Below are 19,291 nucleotides of genomic sequence, written 5' to 3'. Positions count from 1 at the left end.
CAGTTCTAATTACTCAGCTAACTAATAAATAAACTAGCGAATAAAATCAAATAAACTCTCAAAAATTCAAAATCATGAGTTGATTGCAAGATCTTATGAATTTCAGCTAGAACCCCATCTTATTTGGGCACTAAAAGGCTTTATTATTATTTTTGTTGGTCTCAAAATTGTTAGCTGTTACTCTATGGAAGCTGTCCAGACAAACAACAATGCTAAGCACACACTCGCGTAAGAAACAAAAGAAGAACATTCTAAAGCTCAATAGCAAAAACAATGCAAGGCTCCAATATATGTAACTATGTATGCATGTAATTGATTTGATATTCTTTACCAGGCACAGGGCAAAACTGACTGAAATATATCAAGCAAAGAAACATAGCTATTAAGGAACTGAGAAGCATTTCTTTAAAAGACCACTAGCTCTATGGAAGGATTACAATTACACTCGGCTCAGAAGCAAACAGCATGGACTACAACAACGCATTATTACGGTTGCAATCATTATTCATCTCTGAAAGGGCTCAATGCCCATTCCCAGGGTGATAGGATGGGTAGCGGCTTGCTGCATTCGCTGAGGTCGTCTGGTAATCCCTCGACTGATAGGGGTAGGCATTGATGTCTGCCCCGAAGTTCGGCATGGAGTTGTCGGCGCGGCTGTATGGCCACTGGCCCATCACCATATCATCAAATTGGCTGTTTGAATATGAGGGGAGATCAAACTGTGAATAACTCCTGTCCCTAAGCCCTTGAGGGCCACCGTTCAGATCACTGTAGTACGGTGCAAGCTCCTCATCATAGTATTGCTCCGACTGATCAAACAGGTACTGATCATTAAACATGCCATAATCAGGTGTGCTGGCGTTATTGGGAACGTTATTCGGCATAGAGAACTGCCGAACAAACCCCGGCTGTAGAACCTTTCTTCTGTCACCGAGCTCCTCGTCCAGCAAGTCGTTGATGATGTCTAGGTGCGGAAACTCGTCGCCGACCAGGCCTTGCGGTTGGTATGGAGTGAATCTGGTCGAAATTTCAGACAACAGCTGCTTGCTTCTTGGTCTTCCATTCAAATTGAGCTTATCAGACTCATTGCCCACACTTGAATTCAGTAGACCATGATCATTACTGCTGCTGCTACTGCAGCTTGCCTGCTGTGAGCTATCTTCTCTCCACTGGTACTGATTGAGTGACTCAGGCTTCACTGTTCCAAACGTAAATCCAGGTTCCAATGATGACTTTTCTGTCCTAGCAGAGTTATCTGGTGACAGAATGGAAGCAGATGATGCAAACATTGATTGTGAGTGTGAAACTCCTTGCACTGAGGAACTAGTCTGATGAGTAAGACCGCTTGCAACAGAAGTTTTCTCCATCATGGCATTACGGTATGACCGGGGAATGTAGCTAGGAGCACTGGCAGAGGGCTCATTGCCCAACCGTCCAACTGCACTCCTCGAACGAGAAAGAACTGGTGCAGTCTGAACTGTTGAAACAGCAGGTGCCACTTGTTTTGCTGCAGGGACTTGCGGGGCACTCAAGGGCCTTGAAGCTGTAATGACCTTGGTTGCACTAGAGCTATTTACTAGAGAAGTTGGCTTCTGAGTTTCAGATTTGGTGGGCACAGGTATCTGCAGAGGTCGACTTGCAACTGGAACTGACCTCTCATTATGAGTTGGAGGAACAGACGGAGGTCCTTTATTTGGAACTAGCTGAACAGTTGGGGTGGAAGCCACACCCGTTCTGGTAGTGGTAGTACTAGCTGCAGCAGCTGAAACTTCGGTTGCACGGGAACTCAGATTGTTAGTACTTTCTAGTGAAGATTTTGGCTGCTGGGAGAAGATAGGTTGCTTCTTAACAGGGCTCACAGAAGGAATGGAAGACTCCGTCATTCTTAACTTGGAGGGGCTCATAACATCAACATGCCGCTGTGCATTTTGCTTCTTCTGTGACACAACTTTGTCATCCTGAAATGAGTTGATTTGAATTCTTATTCAGCCAAGCAGAACACTTGAGAAAATTGAGAAAAAAAATAGCAAGAATGAACTAAATGAAAAGGCTGCTGGGCAGGTACATACCCCAGCTTCAGGTCTCATGTCCTTTGAGTTGCTAGATCCATAACTGCCATTGGGTGCTGGATTTGATCCACCATGTGCATGCCCTGTTCGCAAATCAGTATCCTTATTCCTCCGGTTGTTCCCCCTGAATCACAAAATAGAGCACGGTAAATACCAAATGATAAAAATGAGAAGTAATAAAATAAAATTATACCTATTGGATGAGGATTTGACATTTGTCCAGGCACCACCTGCATTCGACCCATTCAAGATAACTGAAGGAACCGAGTCAGATGAACAAGTAGACGAGCTATCATCAACAAATGAAGCCCTCTTTCCTGATTGCTCATTTTGCACATCACCAACTTCAGGAACAATGCCTCGAGTTTCTGAAGCATCTGTTTCCCAATTAACAGGACTGGATTCACGGTCTTCAAGATCAACATTAAGCACCTCAGAATTATCATCTCTGTTATCAGAGATATCAGATGCTTCGTCAGGATTGTCAGGATTTGAGGTCACTTCTTCAGCTTGACTTGACAAATCATCAGGGTTTCTATCATCTGATGGACTGCCCTCTAAAGCTACTTCCTTCATGTCAACCCTTTCATTTTTTCCTTTATTATTTTTCCGGTTGTTTTTCTTTTGTTTGGCCTGAGCGAGAGAAATTAAACATTATCAAAGATCTCCTCGACTAATAAAAAAGGACAGGCACATCAGAATAGATTAGATGCCAACGCTACAATCTCCTACTGCACCATCAAAATAGATTCCGGCAAGAACATGGCAAAAACTAGAAACCATTTGGCAAGGTAGATAAAATCTATAATGACAAAATAAGATGACATGGTTGCACTAGCGGAAGAAACCAAACCTGCTTTTTCCTGATACGTTTTTCCTTCTCAGCAGCACTACGCTTTGCCTTAAGTTCGATTTCTGCAAGCCCAGCAGCTTCTTCTTCACGGATGAGCTCTTCTTGGCGCTTCAAAGCCACGGCCTCTTGGTATGCCACTTCAATTCGACTGATTCAAGACTTATAAGTAACATGTGCATGCAGATCATAATTGACTCAAGACTTGTACGATGTATGAATTTCATCATGGGACACCTTGTTTCCCAAGAAAAATAATATGGAAACAGGTTTATCTAATATCTAATAAGTAATATCTGGTGTATGCTTGCCACAACTGGTAAAACTAGAACCGGATAGTCACCCACCAAAGTACCAAAGTAACAGAAAAAAAAGGTCAAGTCTAGCATCAAATGCTGGCAATTGATATTTCAAGTTGCTGACTCTTGTTCCACAATTGTGGAGCAAAATACGAATCCTAGAGGGCCATGTTAAACTGCAGAAAACTTCTCACCTGAATATATGAGCCAAGGCAAAAAATTCTAGTGTCTTCCAGCCAAGCTCTATAAGTCGTCTGTCATCGCGCTCAATAGAGTCTTTGTTGAAGTCATCGCCCGAGCTGCTTTCCTATAATCACAGAATTGGCTAGGACTTCTTACATACAGTATAACAAGAACTCGTCGAGAAATAAGTCTTAATAAGAACCTTCTTTTGCTAGTTTAACTCATCCTGGCACAAGTTAATGACTCTTGGATCCTACCTCAAAACAGTATTGTTTAGGAAAGCTTAGTTTGTTGAACACAACCTCAAAATTAGGCATCTAATGGTTATAAAATGGATGGTATGAAAAAGGTGCTCCAAATTAAGACGTTGAAGATGAAATGAAAATATCTGTAGTCAATACCCAATGACCTGTAAAGCTGGTAGAATAGAAGAATGCATACCTTTGTGCGGTTCTGTGAAGCTTTTTCATCCTTGGTAGGCAATTGTTGGTGTGGCAGTGTGTCTAATGTAGCTCTTTCAAGCAAAATTAACACATCATCTGCCAAGACAAACATATCCTGCTCAACAAGCACCATAGAAGTGCTTCGAGCATCTGTCTCTGTTAATTTGGACAACCCCACTTGGTTCTTGCTCTTATATTCCAGAGCCTTCAGTCCGGTATACAGCGAGTCCATTACTAAGGTTGATGTAACTTCCTTTTCTATGAAAAAATGTTTCACTAGAACTTTCAATATGGTGTCAGTCTTTTCCCTTGTCATGTTCCGCCGCATACTTGGATCCATGCCTAGCCAGAATGCATTGAAACTGCAACGCACCAATTAAACATTTTAATAATGGAATGGCACAACACAAACAAATTTTGTATTAATATTTATCTAACACGTGCTTGGTTACACAGTAGCCAAAAAATATATCTTTATCTAACCTGGACCATCTCAGTCTATCCTCAATTAACCTGCAAAGCTTGCTTCTTCTTTCATCAATAAATCGCCGGCAAATTTGTTCCACATTTGATAAATACACCCTAACTAGTTCCCTTCGGTACTGGCCATCAAGGCAACGAAATGGGCGATCTGCCTTCTCCCTCAAATATCACAATGCAGAAGCAGACATGGTTATGCAAAGTAAAGATATACTCTCAATTCCAAAAATAACTGATGCCACACCAAAGTCCAGCCCTAGGCGGTTTAACCCACAGTGGGAAAATGGATGCCAAATAACTACAGAGAACAGATACCTAATAACTTGAACTTGAGCTTTGATGGTAAGAACATCCTCAATGACAAAGCCATCATGTAATTTTGATAGCTCCATAAATTTTTTCCATCCCCAGTCATGCTCTTTCTTCCAAAACCGGTGCAGCGTATCTGAAATGCCACTTTCTTTAAACTTCATGTGCAAAGGTCAACCAAAACTACTAGCCAAGCAAAAATAGTGGAAACAAACTCACCAGAATACTTAGATTTCTTAGGGTCTCTATTAATTACAGCTATTGTAAACTGCGCAAAGTGGCTCCATCCTAAAATAAAAGCAAACAATAATAATATTCAAGATAACGTAGTGCGATCAAGAAGTGTGTTTGTTGGTAATACATGGAACATTTCGTTTACCTGGGAGTAGTTTATCATGGTTCGCAACACAAAGAAAGAGTGACAAGTGATTGCAAACATCACATCCTTGTGGATAAATCAAAATGTACCTGAAAGTCAACCAGTAGATATCAACATGTGATGTGCAGAACAAAAGCTTGAAAACACATATCTAACTCGAACATGACACTTATTGACATTTGAAAGTTAGCAGGCTACATATCAGATCACAAAGCATATAAAAATAGAGAAAAGATTGGCAAAATATATATGGATACAATGTCCAAGTTATATGCGTAGCTCCCTCTTGGTACCCTATGAATATCATACCATTTATAACCGCCAACATCGAAGGAGTTACTCCGTAGCTCCCTCTTGTTGATTTGCGAAAAATTATCAATCCTCCATGTAAACTTTCCATAAAGTTCAGGAGGCCTTGGCCCTATTAGAAGAAAATAAAAGCAACAGGTTAAATAATTGTCGATGCTAAAAACTTAAGAAATTATACAAGGATTGGAACTAAATCAACCTATCAGAACATTCAAGTTCAACTTCTATCATAGTATAGCCAGACTAGTCAGTGAACCACCTAGGTTACTAGTCAAACTCAATCATTTTGTTGATTTTCAACTCAATAAACAAGGAAAGATGAAACAAGGCAATATAAAACAAACTTATCAGTTCCGTGCCATTCCAGCCGAAACAGTTAAGACCATTCCGTTTCGCGACCAAAATGGAATGTAGACGCTGCCATCCCATACCACTCCAAATTCACAGCATTGTGCCCAGCCAGTTCTGGAGCTGCTAGTGTTTTGCCCTGTGATTCTAGGGCCTTGCTATCTCGCGCGCGCTCGTTAAGACGCTCGGTTTCTGACAAAGTAAACTTTCCTGTTTAAGCAAATGGGCGTGAGGTGGAAATGGAAAGACGGGTTGGGCCCCACCCGTTAAATTCAGCGGGGGAGAGATTATGGAAAGGCAAGCTTGGAAACAGCCTCTTACAGAAATGTAGGGAAAGGCTCCATAAATAAGTAAATATTCTTGAACGTGCCGAAACTATTTTGCTAGTACAACAAACCATATATATTCAGTATTCCATTATTACTTTTGCCATTTCCAAAAATAAATTGATAAACATATGACTTAGTTTCAACCTCAAGGTTCGGCGAAGTACTATTGGGCTTCCTTCCAATAAATAACTCTAGAACCTCAAGAATTTGAAGCTAAGGAATGCTTCAGCTAATGTATCGTGGTACACATCTCAACAATCCCACTGTAATTTGAATGAAATCTCAACTGGCATTCTGATGTGAGTTATTTTATGAATGATGTTGCATGTCTCATCGGCAAATAATGCATCACGAAAGTCTGTAGATTTCAGTCACCTTATAACACAAAAACTGACACTATAACTAATATAAGATATCTACAAGTTGATCAGCACTAGAATCATGTAACACTTGGCATGAACTGTGGACTCCTCAAGCTTGCATGTCATAAACTTGCCTAGTTAACTACATGCAACGACTCATAAGCCTATGTTTTAAAATTAACATGAAACTATTTGTTACTGCTTCAAACTCATGAATCCTGATCCACAGAAGCACAAAACATAACTGGTTCAATTCCCTCAAAAAAAACATAACTGGTTCAATCAGAACAGAAGAACGTACATGCCCAACTTTGCACAGGATAGTTGTCCTAAACCTACCAAAGATAAATTAAACTCTATCATCCATTATAGTGCATGGAGCCATGGGCAGTGATTCAGGAGTTATACATGTATTATGTAGCACCACAACATAATCAAATGTTCTACTTTTATAGAGACAACACTTTCATGAGGACTAAATAGGTCACGGGCAAGATGGTAAAACTGGAAAATGATATATTAAAATAACTATGTCTGAATGAAGCAGTAACAGGTAATATGAACAAATGCAAGGTAAAGTGAACAACACACCACAATCATCATCTTCAGTGTCCGAGTAAGCTGGTGAAGTGGATGGTGTTCCGTTCTCAACTTGCTCGCTTGACCTCCACTCAGCTAAAGATTCCCCAGAATGGCTTTGTTGATCACTTGGCAAGTCCTCGGTTGACGAGGATCTACCATCCCCTGTATAATCTTCGACCAAAGTGCCAGCCATTAACCTATCCAGTATGGGGTTCGCCTTTTTCCTTCCTACAACAATGAATTAAGACCATATAGTCATCAAACCTCAGCATCAATATCAAAAGGAACATAAAAAAGACTAACCTAAAACTCTAGCACCCGAAGACACCAAAAGCGGAAACAACTAGGGTTTCACTAGTCCGTCAGCGTCACATCTCGTAACAAGCAGTTGCAAATAAGTCATGTATACAAAGCTGGCATTGCACAGGATGCGATCTGATCGGAGACAAGGGTAACGCCGGAGCACAAGCCAATCCAACAAGAACTAGTTCCTGTCACGAGGTATAAAATACTCCACCCATAGATTCCAGAGGACACCATGGTCAGTCTACGAACCATCAACAAACTGAATCTTGAGGCCGCAGAGACAAACTTAAGCAGCATTAAATCATCTACCCCGAGGCTAATTATATTATCGCTATCGCCCTACACGCCTGCCCCTGCAACAGCTAATAAGGAAAATAAAAAGTCACTGCGCACGCCCGCGAGGAGCTGACGCACGAGACCATCAGCTAAGCTAAACCCAGGCGCCCGTCGCCGCCCAACCTAACCTAACCTAGGCAATCCAAGGACGCGCCCCCTCGCGGAACCCAACGCAATCTCCCCGGGGCACGAACTGGGAGAGAGACCACGAACGCACGCACGTACGCGCGCAGATTAGATCGGGGCCGCGAGCGCGGCAATGCTCGCCTCGCCTAGGAACCTAGAAAACAAAATCTATCTCCTCCGATTTCGACCCTTCCCCCCGCGTAGTCCGGATCTGACCTCACCTCCGTCCCTCGCCTCAGACCGGTGCCGTTCGGCGTGCGTGCGTCGGAGGAGACATGCCCGGGGATCGAGAGTTACCTGCACGTCGCTGTCGTCGACGTCGGAGGCGGCGGCGATGGCAGCTGCTTCGTCGAGGAGGAGATAGGGAGGGGCGGGGTGGGGGGGAGAGACGGAGGGGAAGGGAGCAGCGGGGTGTGCGTGCGCCCTAGTCGAGTCGAGTAACGAAATCGGATCGGGTTTAGCGAGGGAGGGAGGCTGCCTAAGCTAGGCTTAGGCTCAGGCTCCGGCTCCGGCTCAGGATTACCAAGAAATGATTTGTTGGGTATTTCCGGATGGGGGTGGGTATATATAGCGTGGCCGCGCGTCAACATTAATTTTACTTTTTTATGAGCCAGCCAGTCGTATTTGGAAGCATTATTGCTTACCGCACAATATTGCGTCTCACTCGGGAGCGTTTCGGTTAGGGCACATAGCTCCACGGGATGTCAATGGCGTTTTTCCGATCGATAGTTGGTGCTCGGAGGGATCCACCTCATGGTGCTCTATCGTCCGTCCGTCCGTCCCTGCCGTGCTCTAACTTCTATCGTCTCCTTTCTCTACCATATATTGTCTTTTTTCTTCGCGGTCGGTGTGTTTTTGTATTATTTGTTATTGTTGCCATTGTCTTTCCTATGACCTTGAAGTGAAAAAAAAATATGCTCAAAAAAATGGAATGAAAAGTTATGGTTTCATTCCACTAGAATGGGTCAGTTCCGTCCTTGTATTTCGTATATGTAATTCCGAGGGCATCCACTTCATGGTTCACTCATCCATTTGGCATCACTCAATTCTTTAACCTGTATCGTCTTCTTTCTCTGTATTCGTCGTACCTTCACATCGTTTACAATTGTTGTCCTTACTTCTCATATGATCTTAGAGGCATCCACCTCATGGATCTCTCTTACATACATCACATGTCCTTCCCTAACCTCTATCATCTTCTATCTATGTATTCAACGTACCTTCGTACCGCCACCACAATCGTTCTTGTTCTCTCATTGGCCTTGCCTCGACCGACTCAACATCCACTGCCATCACCTCGTAGAATCGTCCATTATCGCTGTTGGGCTACAACCATCTTTATATGAACATACATCCGGGGGGACACATCGAAGCAATCAACCGCAAGCCATTGCACAACCTATGCCTTCACTCGAGTCAAGTACGACAAGAGAGAAAGCGGGATAGGAGAAGAGGGCAACCTTCACTTGATAATGGCATGGAAGATAAAAAAAAACTAGATGATACCCCGCGCGTTGTTGCGGGACTTATAAGCACATTATGTAAAGCTATAAAGCTAATTTATAAATAGATGTGATTGTATATTGGAAATAAAAAGGATGGTAGACACAGTGATGGAGTACAGCTGTGACAATACACAATATTGTGGCAGCTAGCTATAAGGTACTACCTCCGTCCTGGTTTATAGGTCCCTTTTGTAGTTTGTGCCGAATTTTGACTAAAGATTTAACTAACAAAATGTTAATGCATGTCAAAAAAATTATCTCATTGGATTCGTATTTGAACATAGTTTAAAAACAAATAATGCTTGGTGACATGCGTAAACATTTTGTTAGTTTAATCTATGGTTAAAATTTAACACAAAATACAATGGGGACCAATAAATCCGGACGGAGGTAGTATAAGCTTATTACACGTACTGACGGATAAGAAATCCTATGATGTAATATATAAAAGAACGATATCTAATCCATTGTGTAATGATTGTGCCATGTAAGTGCTTGTAGATGAGCTTTTTCCATCCTTGATATACCTGACAGGAAACAAAAACCTAAGAAGGTAAGATAAAATGTTACATACAGATTGCAATTCTGATGTTGTGAGATTAAATAGAGCAAATAAAAATCAGCGGATGCAACTTTGTGGTGATAAATAACGACATTTACTGTCACCACAATAGCTATGTCTTGAAGATCTTGTCATCATATCTATGCTTGACGGGCTGATAGCAACTGAATTCAACATGATGTTCGAAATGTTCTCACACCCGATCAGAAACCTTTCATTTGGGTGTCAAAAGTGATTACTACTATTGACATGGGACAAATTTAGTGATGGTACTTGAGTTGAAACTCGAACACAAAAAATGTCTGAGTAGCAAAGAGAATGCTAAGCATCAGAACAAATTTGTCAGCTGCACAAAAATATAAATATACTGTTGTAAGATAAAGATTATAATACATTCCGATTGAGAACTACATCAACATAGGTAGACATATGACTCGCAAGTCACTAAATAGAATGTCCCGATATTGCCATGCAAAAAGGTACAACTTCATAACAAAAGAGTTTCTTAGACAATAGACTACTTTCCAGCAGGTGTTTACTCGTCACATATGATAAAGCATACCAGTAGATGTTTCTGTGTCGCATATGATAAAGCATATCATGTTCAAAGAAAATAAAGCCTGCCAGGCACCTTGCTATGAGTTATGACGCACTCGATGGATCATTTGCTAGGACAGATAGAGACATACGGGACCTGTAAATTTGGTAGGTCAATAATCAAATTATCTGCACAAACAAATAGACCTGCAGCCTTGACATAGATTAAGAAAAACATAAACCAATGGGAAAGATAGGGAATTAAACTTTGGTAGACTATCGCGCGCGGCAGCATGACATGTGTGGTACTTGCTGCATAAACAAACAAAAATAATAATATAAATAGAATCTCTAATGGAAGTGCATACCAAAATTTCTCCCAACAAAATCAGTTGTACATATAGGAAGGAATTGATGGGGCCTATATTGTTCAAGTGATGCAGGGTTGTGATAATTGGAGGGAGAAAGCACAAATAGAGGGGAAGGAGAAAATCAGGAGGACATAGTAATATCCTATATTGGGAGCCAGTGAATATTATGGAAGAGTAAGGGAAAGGAGGTGGTACCTGAGGAGGATGGAGTTATACTATCATGCACGCGGGGAAAGAGACAGGGTCCTGATTGATGCGGAGCCACGCCCGGACGCACCAAATCCCACTAATTTAGCAACAGGGCCGCGTGAAATCAGTACCAATGCAACAAAATCACTCCAGAATCCTATCTTGCTCCCAAGTCCCAACAGAAGCAGGTCAACCTCCAATTTTTTGGGGCCCAAACTCCAACTTAACCACTAATTCTCTACGAATCCACCCGAATCCATAGTCAATCATGCAGAGAAGCGACCACACACACGCAAACAGCAGCTATTGATTCCTCTTAGATGGTCTCTCCTGCTAAGGTGCCGGAAGCAAAACCTAACCTGGGATCGGGTCGAGGTAGCCGAAGATATGCATGAGGAAGCTGTCGTCCAGGTTGTTCATCGGCGAGGCCACCATCTCCTCTCCGAATACTCCTCCCCCTTCTCCTCTACGGGATGCGGTGCCACTATTGGTGAGGTCGACCAGAGCGCGGGACACGGCATGACCCTCCCTGATTTTTAACTTTCCGGCCGCGGTGAGATCCTGTAGAGAGCGAGTCCCTCTCTGGCCGTGAATTCATACGCCATCGTGGAGGAGACCGGCGTGTCCCCGCCTCCACGCCCGAGTTCCCATGGGAGGGAATCTCACGAGCGACGCCCACATCCTCGAGCGCATACGTGCGTGCAGGCGGGACGGCAATCCTACTATAATAAATAGGATAACGGAGGGCCGCGTTGCCGTTTCGTATGGAGCGTCCATCGTGGGAGGCACGCAAGGGACAGTGGTGCAGTAAAGAGCCGCTTCAGGGAAGATGAACTGATAAGCAAGGTAGTGCATCGTGGAGGTGGAAGGGTTGGACCGGGAAAGCAATCGGTAGTCACGGTGGTGCTAGAGAACGCCCGTAAGCCCAACTTGGTGGGTCCATATAGCAAGTAACTGAAGCTTATGTGGCAGCGGTGTTGTAGTAGTTGGTCCCGTATGTAAGTTAGTAAAAGAACGATGACGTGGAAGGTGTGCTGAGGTGGATAGCTTGCATGTCGAGAGAAATAACATATAGTGGGGATGAATTATTTAGGTATTATAGATTAGTTATTTACTTACCTTTTGGTTATTACACAAATGTTGCCTCACATTGGGCTAATGTCATTCTAGTATACCTCTACATTTGTCGGCGCATATCGGACCAGGAAGCCGCATGTTGTGGCACCACCTACGTCTTCGGTTAGGTCAAAACCAACAAGAGAAAAAGAGAAGAGAGAAGAAAGGGGCAAAAAAAGGTTGCCGGTAGTTCAAAGGATGGAGTTTCTTTATTGTCGCTCACTTACCTTGTCAGTTATTATATGCATGTCGCCTCCATTGAATTACTCCTAGTTTGCCTCTACATTTCCTAGGGCACATTAAACCAATCAATTGTTAATTGTGGCACCACCCACGGCCTACGTTAGGTCAAGACCAGGGATAGAAAAGGCAAGGAGGATAAAAGGGCAACAAATGTTTGACAACAATGCCAAGGGTGAAGATTGTTTCTTGTCGCTCTCTTACCTTTTTAATTATTGTATGGATGTCACCTCTTTGGACTACTGCCACCTTAATCTGCCACTACATTTTTCAAGGAATGACGAACCAATCAACCGCGAGTTGTGGCACCACCTATGTTTTGGTTAGGTCAAGAGCAATGAGAGAAAGAGCGAGAAAGGTTAAAGGGGTAACAAACGGTTGATGACAATGCAAAAGTTGAGTTCATTTCTTGTCATTTACTTACCTTGTCTTTTATTATATGCATGTTGCCTTTGTTAGACTAGTATCATTTTAATCTGCCTCTACAATCCTCAAGGGGCGTCGAACAAATCAATCGCGAGTTTGGGCACCACCTATCTTTTTGGTTGGGTCAAGACCAACGTGAGAAAAGGTGAGAGAGTTGGCTGACGACGCCACAAAGGGTGGAGCTTGTTTCTTATTATTTACTCACATTATCGATTATTATATACATGTCACCTCCATTGGACTCATGCAAGCTTAGTGTGCCTCTACATTCCTTATGGCACATGAACCGATCAATCACAAACTATGGCACCACCCACGTCTTCGATTAGGTCAAGACCAATGAGGCAAAAGGTGAGAGAGGAGAAAGTGGCAACAACAAATGGCGACAAATACAAATAGTGGATATTGTTTATTGTCCTTTACTTACCTTGTCGGTTAGGTCAAGACTAGCTAGCGAGAGAAAAGTTAAGCAGAAAAAAAGTTCAACAAACGGTTGAGGAGAATGCAATGGGTGGAGATTGTTTCTTGTCGGTTACAATATGCATATCATAGTTTGTTAGACTACCATCTTAGTTTGCCTCTACATTCCTCGAGGCACATCAAGGCAATAAACCGTGAGTTGTGGCACCACGGGCATATTTGGCTAGGTCGAGATCAGTGAGAGAAAATGATATAGAGGGAAAAGGGCAAGAAACGGATGAGATAATGCAAAAGGTGGAGTTTGTTTCTTGCTATTTACTTACCTTGTCGGTTATTATGTACATGTCGCCTACGTTGGTCCACTGCCATCTTAGGTTGCCTCTAAAATCCTCAAAGCACATCGAATCAATCAACCGCAAGTTGTGGCATCATCTGCGTCTTTGGATAGGTCAGGACCAATGAGAGAAAAAGGCTCAGAGAGAGAGAGAGATGGAGAGACGTAGAAAGAGAAGGGGAGGGCAAAAAAAGGTTTATGACACTATAGAGGGTGGAATTTGTTTATTATCAATGACTTATCATGTCTGTTATTATATGCATGTCACCTACAATGGTCTCCCGCCATCTTATGTTGCCTCTACAATCCTCAATGCACATCAGATCAATCAACTGCAAGTTGTGGTGACACCTACGTCTTTGGTTAGGTCAATACCAATAAGAGAAAAAGGTGTGTGTGCGCGCGTGCGTGCACACACGCACACACTCACACACATAGAGAGAGAGAAGGGCAACAAATGGTTTATGACACTACAAAGGGCGGAATTTTTTCGTATAAAAGACTTATCATGTTGGTCATTTTATACATGTCTCTCTGTTAGACTATTGTAGCCGCAGTCCGCCTCTACATTCCTTCGGCACATCAAACCAATCAACTGCGAGATGTGGCACTACCTATGTATTTATTTAGGTCAAGACCAATGAGACAAATAGCAAGAGAGGAGAGAATTAAAGGGTAATAAATGGGTGAAGATAGTGCAAAGGATGGAGATTGTTTATCGTCGTTAATGTACCATGTTGGTTAGGTCAAGACCAGAGAGAGAAAAGAAAGGGGGGGGGTAAAAGGGCAACAAACGGTGGATGCCAATCCAAAGTGATATGATAGGTTCTAATAGCATCACCATGTCGAGCAAGTGGTCCAACGACTCGATGTTGGGCCAAGGTAATAGGTGATGAGGTGACTAATAACCCAAAAGTGCAGGGGAATACAGATCTTTTTGATAAGTAGAATGTCAAACCCAACGAGGAGCAGAATGATTAAGCTGGTGGAAAAGGAAGGGGATTGCTCCTATAAAGGATACTGAAGTACTCGCATCCTGGTGGCATTCGTGAGCGAGAGTGCCCTCCGCATCGTCCGTTTCGTGGTGGCTTGTCGTCGTGTGCGCCACCCTGGGGCTCTATGCGTCGCCCAATCTTCCTGGATGGTGCACAACCGGACGACCCACCTCGAGTGACCATGATGGGTGGACCGCAGGCGCGTGATGAGTCCATTTTATGTGATGTTTTTCCCTTATATTTTGTGCCTACAAGGTGGGTTTTGTGGAATTTTACCGCGTTCGCGCACTTCTTTTTGTTGATGATCCTCCAGGTGATGTCTTTTGGAGCAATATTCATTTAATGGAGAAAACACTCAAAAATGGCAGTGGAATCACATATTAAAGGTGATAAACACATTCTATAGAAAACCCAAGTAAGAATGCCACAGAAATAGTCACAGTTGCACTTCCAGAGCGAACAACAGTGTTCCATGCGACCGCGCACGCTCGCATGAGCAGTCGTTTGGCGTGCTGCCGCCTCTAGGGGATCAGCTATTTTCACCCCATGGAAACGGATCGTGGAGAGGACGAACAAAGACTCCAGAAACTCGTCCAGAAGGCAGAACCCTAGCCCCCGGAGCCCATCCGGAGGGAGGATCGACCAGGAGAAGAGGGGGGTTCCTCTCACCGCGCGAGGAACGACATCATCATCAACATCTACATCATCATCACCTTCATCGCCATCATCATCCACATCCTTATCATCTACAACATCAACAACCCCACTGGATCCTTTGGTGTATCGGTTGAATCATTTCCCCATGTATTCCATTACCATCTCCATGATGATTGTTGTTCTCATGTGTGAGTAGACCCCTAGTTCTCTGGGATATGGATGAACCTTGGTATGTGTAGGATCTGAAACGTTTATTGCGGATATGAGATCACTTGTTGAATGCTTAGTTTAATAACTTCGTGAATGTTGTGAAGGGGCCCCACTCAACATTTGTGCCTTTATTGGCCACGAAGTATATCACTGTCTTTGCATAGGTTTAGGATGTGGAGGTAATTCAAGATGATAGTAAAAGCCTACTGCGCATAACCTTTACAAGTGACTGGGAAGCACGGAGAACCCTTAGTGAGGCTGTGTCCACGGGGAAACCCTTAATTATCATGACTTGTAACCCTTAGGGGGAGACTATGATGGTGGCTTGTGTGGCATGAAGTCTACCACGAGTAGAACGTGTTCCGTACCCGGCTCCGCCCAACATAATCGTCAATAGTGGCTCAAGTATCCAACCCATGCTATGTGTATACACAGTAGTACTAGAACATACCGATCACTACAAAAAAATACACATCCATGACATTTTGGGTCGAACGAAATTTTTCCCTGTCATGCTTATGACACTTATGACGATAATTGTGACAAAACCCGGTATCATCATAGATGTGGTGGGATCCTACTTCTATGACAAAAAACACGACAGAAAATGGGCTTTCCGTCCTGGGCGGGCCGGAGACGCAGCTGCATGACATTCTTTGGGCCGTCCATGACGGAAAAAACCATGGTAGAAGTGAGGGCGAGGAAAATATCAGGGAGTTTCCGGTTACGGTGGGTGGTTGGGGCTGAGCGATGCGCATTTCTCTCGTACACATACGCGCGTGGGTGCAAGGCGTTGGGCTCTAACTGAACCCGAGCGATTGCACTGCAGGCTACACGTTACTGAACCCGAGCGATCGATTGATCTGGCTATTAATTGAACCCGATCGAACCTGCTGCCTCTTGATGAACAGTGAGCACTACAAAAAAAGACACATCCGTGACATTTTGGGCCAAATGAAATTTTTTTCTGTCAAACATATAACACTTCTATGATGATAATTGTGACAAAACCCGGTATCATCATAGATGTGGTGGGCTCCTACTTCTATGACAAAAAATCATGACAGAAAATGGGCTTTTCGTCCTGGGCGGGCCAGAGACACAGCTGCATGACATTCTTTGGGTCATCCATGACGGAAAAAACCGTGGTAGAAGCGAGGGGGAGAAAAATTTCGGGGAGTTGCTAGTTACGGTGGGAGGTCAGGGGCGGAGCGATGCGCGTTTCTCTCGTACGTACACGCGTGTGTGTGCGAGGCGTTGGCTCTAACTGAAGTCGAGCGAGGCGTTGGGCTCTAACTGAACCCGAGCGATTGCACTGCAGGCTACGCGTTACTGAACCCGAGCGATCGATCGATGGCTGTTAACTGAACCCGATGGAGCGATTCCTTCACCACTGCTGCTAACTGAAGCCGATCGATGCTGCCTCTGGGATGAACAGTGAGTGTTGCGGGGGGGGGGGGTTGGATGAACAGTGAGCGGTGGCGTTGCCTTTGGATGAACAGGAACCCGTGGTGTGGAGGGCTAGATGAATAGTAGATGGTGGAGGGGTAGCCGTGGAGGGGTGGTTGAATAGGACCCCGTGGTGTGGAGGGCTGGATGAACAATAGACGGTGGAGGCGTGCCCATGGAGGGGTGGTTGAACAGTAGCCGGTGGAGTAGCGCGCGGTGGAGGCTGGAGGAGGTCGACGGTAGCCCGTGGAGGCTGGAGGAGGTCGCCGGTGGAGATGAACAGTATCCCGTGGAGTCCCGTTTTGCGGTACGCCACACCCCTCCCCCCCCCCGTTTCGACCTTAGCGCTCCAACACAAGTCTGTTTCATCCGTTTTGCGGTACGCCACACCCCTCCCGATCAACAGGACCCCCATTTCGACCATAGGAGGTCTGTTTCGTCCGTTTTGCGGTACGCCACACTCCTCCCGATCAACATGACCCCCGTTTCGACTGTAGGAGGTCCGTTTCCTCCGTTGTGCGGTACGCCAGGCCTCGTTTCCATCGCCTGTTCCATCCAAGCCCTCTCGATGAACACGACCACGCATTCTGTTCCGACCCAGCTGGTTGGCTCCCCATGAACACGACGATGATGTTGTTTCTCCGTTTCGACCCAGCCATGTACGTATGCGCGAGTAGGCATTCGAGACCCTGCCCGTATGTACGTACGTGGTCGTATTTTCTTTCTTGCACCCTCGCCGTTGTACGTACGTGTACATGCTACGTGCGCGCCTCTACTACGACACGTACGCGCCTCTACATCTACGACATGTGCGTGCCTCTACATCGACCAGTATGTACGTACACGTTTGCGACCAGAATGACAACGCTACGTACGCTTCGACCAGGTGGGTCCCGACTGTCAGGCACTTCCTTGCGTGCGAAGATGTAGCTGGTGGGTCCCAACAGTCAGGGGGGCGAATCGTTTTGTTTTTTTTTTGCTCGGATGCACTTCCTTGCGTGCGAAGATGTAGCTGGTGGGTCCCAGCAGTTAGGGGGCGAATCTTTTTTTTGCCCGAACGCACTTCCTTGCGTGCGAAGGTGTCGCTGGTGGGTCCCAGCGGTCAGGGGGGCGAATCGTTTTGTTTTTTTGCCCGGACGCACTTCCTTGCATGCGAAGATGTAGCTGATGGGTCCCAGCAGTCAGGGGGAAACTTTTTTTCGTGAAATACAGTGGCCCGTCCGGTGGTCCCAGCTGTCAGGTGGAGGAATCATTATTTTCCGCGTAATAAGGAGGCACTTCCTTGCTGCGGCCGTGGACCCAGCTGTCAGCCTCTCCACGTACAGTCCACGTCTGATGGAAGTCGTTCCTTGACCATGTTGACCACGCTGAGCTGAGAGCACCTGGGCGGTGGACGACGGCGAGGCCTAGGAAGGGGACGACGGGGAGCCGGGGAAGACGCGGCAGTGGAAGCCCGTGCGGAGAGGAGTACGAGGGTTCATTGGTTCGGCTGCGGTGTGAGGCTGCCGTCGCCGCAGGGCCTGGCCAGCAGTGGGAATAGTAGGGGGCGGTGAGGCCTCCGCGGCAGCACAGCCGGCCACGGGAGGCAGGAGCATGTGGCACGACCGGCGCTGCTTTGGGCGGCTGGAGCAAGAAGACCAGAGGTTGAAGAAGCACTACGGCCGTTGGATGGACATCGTACGGTCACTGGAGCTAGAATCGTTCATATTGACTAAAGTTGACAAAGGCCCCCGTCCCAGTCAACTTAGTAGGCCCACAAGTCAGCCTCCCACCATGGTGGGTCCCAGCTAGCAAGGGGAGTATTCATTTTTTTGTGCGTAATAAGGAGGCACTTCCGGTGGGTCCGAGCTGACAGCGCGGGGAACGTTTTTTTCGCGAAATACGCTGGCCCGTCCGGTGGGTCCCAGCAGTCAGGGGGGAAACGTTTTTTTTTGCGAAATAAGGTGGCCCATCCGGTGGGTCCCTGCTGTCAGGTGGAGGAATAATTATTTTGCGCGTAATAAGGAGGCACTTCCTTGCGGCCGCCTGGACCCAGCTGTCAGCCTCTCCACGTACAGTACTCTTCCGATGGAAGTCGGTCGTTGACCACGTTGACCACGCCGCGCCGAGAGCACCAGGGCGGTGGTCTGGACGACGGCGAGGCCTAGGAAGGGGACGACGCGGAGCCGGGGAAGACGCAGCAATGGTAGCCCGCGCAGAGAGGAGTACGAGGGTTCACTAGTTCGGCTGCGGCGTGAGGCTGCCGTCGCCGCAGAATAACAGGGGGTGTGGGTGAGTAGAGGGATACCCTGGGCCAGCGGTGGGAGTAGTAGGGGGCGGTGAGGCCTCCGCGGCATCACAGCCGGCCACGAGAGGCAGGAGCACGCGGCACGACCGGCGCTGCTTTGGGCGGCTGGAGCAAGAAGACCAGAGGTTGAAAAAGCACTATGGCCGTTGGATGGACACCGTACGGTCACTGGAGCTAGAATCATTCATATTGACTAAGTTGACAAAGCCCTCCGTCCCCGTCAACTTAGTTGGCCCACAAGTCATCCTCCCACTATGGTGGGTCCCATCTAGCAGGGTGGGTA

At 45.6% G+C, this 19,291-nt stretch overlaps 1 protein-coding gene and 1 long non-coding RNA gene across 3 annotated transcripts; both read right to left on the bottom strand.

The window, feature by feature from the left end:
- Positions 1-262: 262 nt before the first annotated feature.
- On the bottom strand, positions 263-8,229 carry LOC123110538 (TNF receptor-associated factor homolog 1a). Of its 2 annotated transcripts, none has more exons than XM_044531080.1 (13): positions 8,008-8,229; positions 6,952-7,170; positions 5,322-5,433; positions 5,013-5,101; positions 4,853-4,921; positions 4,640-4,769; positions 4,328-4,486; positions 3,843-4,206; positions 3,413-3,525; positions 2,923-3,070; positions 2,263-2,702; positions 2,070-2,193; positions 263-1,958 (listed from the first exon to the last, which is right to left on the bottom strand). In XM_044531080.1, exons 2-13 carry the CDS (start codon positions 7,133-7,135, stop codon positions 522-524), a joined length of 3,369 nt encoding a protein of 1,122 aa, XP_044387015.1. In that variant the 5' UTR covers positions 7,136-7,170; positions 8,008-8,229; the 3' UTR covers positions 263-521. The 2 variants fall into 2 exon arrangements, with proteins under 2 accessions (XP_044387015.1, XP_044387016.1); XM_044531081.1 differs by having other exon boundaries at positions 6,955-7,170.
- Positions 8,230-9,252: 1,023 nt separating this feature from the next.
- LOC123115742 (uncharacterized) lies at positions 9,253-10,440 on the bottom strand. Its single transcript, XR_006456712.1, has 2 exons — positions 10,409-10,440; positions 9,253-9,742 (listed from the first exon to the last, which is right to left on the bottom strand). It is a non-coding gene; the product is annotated as an uncharacterized lncRNA (long non-coding RNA).
- Positions 10,441-19,291: the final 8,851 nt, after the last annotated feature.

This window comes from Triticum aestivum, chromosome 5B (genome assembly GCF_018294505.1).
Source record: "Triticum aestivum cultivar Chinese Spring chromosome 5B, IWGSC CS RefSeq v2.1, whole genome shotgun sequence".
NCBI classification, from domain to species: domain Eukaryota; kingdom Viridiplantae; phylum Streptophyta; class Magnoliopsida; order Poales; family Poaceae; genus Triticum; species Triticum aestivum.
Note: the sequence above shows the minus strand (reverse complement) of the source record. Positions and strands in the feature narration are given on the sequence as shown.